This window comes from Watersipora subatra, chromosome 6 (assembly GCF_963576615.1).
Source record: "Watersipora subatra chromosome 6, tzWatSuba1.1, whole genome shotgun sequence".
In the NCBI taxonomy this organism is placed as follows: Eukaryota; Metazoa; Bryozoa; class Gymnolaemata; order Cheilostomatida; family Watersiporidae; genus Watersipora; species Watersipora subatra.
In genome coordinates this window covers 60,537,542-60,543,541 of record NC_088713.1, presented here as the reverse complement: position 1 = coordinate 60,543,541, position 6,000 = coordinate 60,537,542, and the positions used below count along the sequence as shown (strand labels likewise).

The window sequence follows — 6,000 nt, the reverse complement described above, 5'->3', positions numbered from 1 at the left end:
TTGTCTACTCTACCTAATACGCTTAGGCAAACATTACTCAAGGATTCAAGTCTATAAATCACATGTACAAGCAAAAAGTAATAATAGTGCATTCGTGCAATAATAAAAAAGATATATAAATACTTAGTACTAGTCGAATGGCCAGTGTTGCATGGGTATTAAAAACAGCTTATAAACAGTGGCAAGTAATGTAGTTGCAATTGGCTAATTTGAGTAAGCTAGTATACATATTGCTGAACTTACTAATAAGAACTGTGAGAGCAAGCTTTGTGAGCAAGTGACGTTGCACATAATGCGGAGTCGCTATGCGTATTTTATCCCAGATAATGATTCGTATTGCCCAAAAAATCCATAATATCCCATTTAACTTGATGGGTTAGCTGGTCACCTTGAGTATGGAAGGTTCTGAGATCAAATCTTCGGCGATACAGATTTTTCATTACTAGATTTCAATTGCTATACCTGGACAGACACCGAACAACAACGTACGATGACAAACTTTGAGATTTATATACATATCTAGATTAGTAGATCAACTGTGTCCCTCTTATCTTTCTATAAATCGCTCAGTATGTCATAATTATTATTTTTTGAGAGTTGTTTTCTCATTGCAAATTTAACTGAGCTGTTCATAGAACATTAAGTTACGTATATAATGTACATTCAAATTATGTGTCAAGTCTTAATACAATAGTTATCACAGGAGAGTGTAACCCTGCTACCACAAAGGATAAACACTTGATAGTGTTAAACAGGTATTATGCATATGTGCAGTATAAATGGATATCTACATTTGAGTAATATAACAAATCATTAAATTATATTCAAATTATTGTAAATAGCTAAAACAAGTACTAAAGGAAAATATAAAGAGAAATCATATATGTAGAAAATTCAGACTGGTTTAGCCTAAACATCTCATTTGCTATTGACTCACATCTACTATTGACTCACAACCACTATCGATTCACAGCTGCTAAACAATTTTCAGATAGTCTTTTACAATAACTCAGTGTAGCAATATAAGAAAACAGTAGTTTACTCCTAGTTTGGTGATAATGCCCTAAGCTAATGCTTGTCTTGATACACTTATTTATGAGTTGTCCGCAGCCAGTTTCTCAAGAATAACAGTTGTTCCATTTACCCACTACTACTACTGCAACTACTACTGCTACTACTATTACTACTACTACTACTACTACTCTACTGCTACTACTACTACTACTACTACTACTACAACAACAACTACTACTACTATTACTACTACTACTACTACTACTGCTACTACTAATACTACTACTACTACTACTACTACAACAACAACTACTACTACTATTACTGTACTGCTACTACCACTGCTACTACTACTTGGTGACTGTTTGTTGTTAAATAACCAATAAAACTAACCGAGTACAAATGTTTCCCAGGAATACACTAGTAGTCATCAAAAGGCCAGTTGATTGATCTTCGCAAGTACAGGACATGGTGCCATCAAAAAGAATTGTATGTGGACTCATTAGTGAGTTATGTTTAGTTGCCCAGTAACTGATATAAAATTCAACTATCTAATTTTTTAAAAATTTAACATGAATTTTAAACATTTTCATAACCAATTGGCTAATGCAGGTGTATCTGTCAATCACACATTCACACATCATGATGTGATGCCTATTGTATATACTGTTATATACTGCAGTGTACTGAAGCGCAATCAATTTAAAAGGTAATTTTGATGTCAATACACCACATCTGTTTTAATTGTACATTACTACTCTTTGATGAGTAGAATGGTTTGCCTTAGTTATTTAATTTTTTGCAATGAATGTTGAAGAGATTGTTAGTAGTTGCTTACTCTTGTCAAGGTTGACAAACGCTCGTAATCACTAGGCTGATCAATCATGCGGCAGATCAGACTGGCAAGCTCAATTAAAATGTTCGGCGAATTGTTCCGGTTTCCTAAGAGTAAAAAAATATCACAGACTTTATCATAGACACTAAACCTTGGTCTTATTTTCAATGTATTTGATGAACGCTAATTTGACTTACGGTAATCATGAATCACTTTATGATTTTACCACAAAGGATTTTAGTCTACAGTAAAAATGGGTGGACGTCTTCCGTATCCTCGGCCATATTGATTTCCGATCAAACTACAACTGGATGTGGGAAAACTAGGATTCGACAATACGAACACAATCTTCGGTTATTCTGAAACAGTTTCAAAATGGCCGCTGGAAACCAGGGAATGGAGCATTTAATTCCTTTGGTGAATAAACTGCAAGATGCTTTTGCGGTTTGTGGAACACCTATCAGTCTAGATTTGCCTCAAATAGCTGTTATCGGTTCACAATCGGCCGGAAAATCAAGCGTCTTGGAAAACTTTGTTGGCAGGTGTGTATGTGTATTTTGTTTGCTTGTTTTTTGTGGCGCCTTGCCAACGTTTTTGCTTTGTACGCGATGTTAAGTAGGTACGGTCGCTATGTAACTTGACAAAATTTTGTAACGGGTTATCTTACGTTCTGCATCTTTTGTCGCGTACACATTACATTTAATTACATGTACCTGTTATTAGGTTCCGTCAGTTATTTTAACAGCTCCGTTTATAGGATAGAAATGTCTGAATTTTTTAAAGCAAAATATGGGCGCTGAAGCTGGTGATCCATCAATAGCCGAAACATTAACAGATTAATTATATAACGTTTATAAATAGAATATTACACACATAAAATTGTTCTCTCGTACATTAGTTGTAAAACGTTTTTTTCAATAGACTTCAGGTTATCACCCAAGTTTTTATTTTAATAATAGCAGTGGTTGGCATAAGGCGTGTGGAATATTTTAAGCCCCCTTTCCCATATAGCAGCATAGTGTCATGACTACTAATAACCGTATTTATATTGATTGATCTTCTTAGAAGCTGTATTGATATTGTGCAGCTCATGACCAGCTCATTTGCCTGTTTTAATCTCTTATCTTTATCAGAGAAGCCGTGAAGGATAACTTGTCAGTACAGAATAAAACTGGTGTCCATCTATATCTGGGCTATATCTTACATCAATTTTACTCAACTATATAAAATAAAGTTTTATTGCAGAGACTTTCTGCCAAGAGGATCTGGCATTGTCACGAGGCGTCCACTGGTTTTACAACTGAGTAACAGTCAGACAGGTAAGGTTATCTAAAGGGATATTTTCTAGGGCTTTATCAGGGCTTTAATAAATTGCTGATAAGGAAGGTACATTAGTTTGCCTTATGGCAGCCCTCACATTGCCTCTATTTGATGTTGGTTACGCGACTGTCTCCGTATTGTACCGACATTTTTACAGAAAAAGGTGCTGTTGCACCAGCTTTTTCAAATCATGATGCATTACACACGGATACGGGCATTTCATTGTGCTGGTTCATTGTTTGGACTTGATCGGTTTCACAGTCTCATGATTCTTACCAATTATAATTGACAAATCATGCCACTCGCTCATCAAGCTCTCGGGCTTGACTCACGCTTGCTAATGCTCGCATTGGGATATTGCGTCATGCTTCTGATATCATGAGCTGTTAGTTGGTAGTAATCTATTTAGAGGTTTATGATAACTGGTCCCAAATTTCCCATTAAGGATATCTCAAGGGAAAGATCATTAGAAATGTTTTTGATTAACAGCGTGCTATTTGTGTTACTTTTAGTTAGAAAGTATACTTTTTTATGTACATAAGTACATGATATATAGCTAGTACAATGCGGTAAATTTTTATATTTTAATAGAGCTATGCTAGTGAACTTTTAACCAACCCTATTGCTGTTGTCTGGCCGTTTCATATGGTTGTTGGTAGTTGTTTAATGAAAACAAATGCTATGCATTTGTGAATTGGCTTTTTATGGTTTTTTTGAAAATGGCTGCAACCGAACTAATTTTTAAATTTGACATGATTTATACAGAAATATATTGTTTACTGTGCTGGTCTGTGGGCCGCTGCTAGATACACTTGATAATATATGATGTTGGTTTTTTCTTGCTAAATATTCAGCTACAAATTAGCTTATTTTATTTACAAAATGGCTGTCATTGAACTGTTTATTGGAAATATTTTAAACTGTTCCTCGATAATGAAATGCCTTGAACTTCTCGAGAGGTAAAATAGATGTAGTTTTTTAGAAGTACCATATTTTCCGCACTGCACTATAGGGCGCCCCGTATTATACAGTGCAGTTTTAATTCCGTGGTCTATTTATGTATTTGACCAAGATATAAGGCATACTATATTATAAGATGCATATAAAACACAATGACAACAACAAAGGCAAAACAGTGAGTTCAGTTAACCATATTGGATAGAATATTCATTCTTCCACAAAACCCTCAAAGTTTTCAACCTAGGTATCTGAATTAAACAGCCGAGTTATTTCACTGTCCAACATTACAGTGAAATATTTCCAGTCCAACATGCCGGTCGGCTGCAGTTCAACATCGGCTTTCTTAAAGCTCTACTAACAATAGATGCTGATTTTACCTCGACTCATGCATCCACACTCCATCCGCATATGGTGGCGTAACTTACTCACCTGCTGCCTCAAGTTTAAACTTAGTCTCCGTAAGCATGTCACTTTACCGATGCCATTTCTGGACGTTTTTTTTAAACAAGTTAATATCAATTTGCAGCCCATCCCGGCTGTATGATTAGTAGGAATTTTTTATTGTACCGGTGGGAAATGGCTCATGGAGCGTGGTTGTAGTGCACTTACCAAAGGCACACACAACAGATTTTAGAACCCAGTCCACATACCGTGTTAACGGGCGCATTGTCGAATTTGTTTAAAAGCTTTTAGGCTTTTAAGTGCACCTTATAGGTTATAGATTTTTTAGATTTTTGTTATATATCGGTTTGTATCAACTACAGGTATACCTGGGTATGGCTAGTCAGCATCACCTAGCAAACATGGCAGGTCAAGGGAGGTAATTTCAAATTCAGCACTGGCTTAAGTTCCTTGATGATAACATTCAAAATTAGCTGGGAATAATCTCATGTCATGCGCCATTAAGTATGTACGCAGCTCATTGGTATAAAGTGCTGCTATAACAATGCTGTAAAGTTCAAAGTATAATTGTCTATCATTTTGTCACAGATTCTAGACTTTTCTACATCATGCTTACCAAGCATTGTCATCATATGTCAGACGCATGCCATTACTTACTTACACATGATTAGTAATGTACTCGCTACAGCTTTGAGAATTTAATTATTTTGTCATTGATTATATGAAGTAAACTGCTATCTAGTAGTTAGAAAGTGTGGTTATTCTTTTATTTAAAACAAACTAATAAAATATAACAGGGATAATTACAGAAGTTTAAGTATGTGTTGCCAAATAGCTAGTTGAGAGTAAATTAATGGATAATTTGATTATAAATAAAAGTTTTGTAGGAAAAGACAAAACTAGAAGTAATGTTTACATACAATAAAGTGAAATAAATGTACCTTGATGAGTCTGCTGATTCATTCGTTGTCATTTGTGTGACCTTCACCCTGAGCTTCACCTTCTACAAAATATACACTTGTGTATATTTTCACTTGTACAATCATTAGAGCTACATTTGAGTTCCTCATATATCATTTATAGAATGGTAGAATTATTTGTAATATATATGGTATAATATATAATATGTAATATAGTATAATATGTATTATATATGGTATAATATGTAATATAATATAATATGTAATATATATGGTATAATATAGTATAATAACATATATCATATAGTATAATATATCATATAGTATAATGTGTAATATAGTGTAATATGTAATATATATGGTATTATATAAAAATAATATAATATGTAATAATTGTTGTATAATATATAATATATATGGTATAATATATAATATAGTATAATATGTATAGTATATAGGGTCTAATATAGTATTGTATAGTATTATAGTACTGGTATGATATCGTAACAAGGGTCATGTTCCTGAAATATATCTTCTGGTAACAAACAA

General features: G+C 33.9%; 1 protein-coding gene across 8 annotated transcripts in view; it reads left to right on the top strand.

Annotated features, from left to right (window-relative positions):
• The first annotated feature begins 2,150 nt into the window (after nt 1-2,150).
• Nucleotides 2,151-6,000, top strand: part of LOC137397927 (dynamin-1-like) — a 36,449-nt gene continuing 32,599 nt past the window's right edge. For all 8 annotated transcript variants that reach the window (XM_068084016.1, XM_068084012.1, XM_068084011.1 and 5 more), the window contains exons 1-2: nt 2,151-2,391; nt 3,095-3,168. In XM_068084016.1, the coding sequence (XP_067940117.1) occupies nt 2,225-2,391; nt 3,095-3,168 (241 nt within the window). In that variant the 5' untranslated portion in view covers nt 2,151-2,224. The remainder of the gene's footprint in view (nt 2,392-3,094; nt 3,169-6,000) is intronic.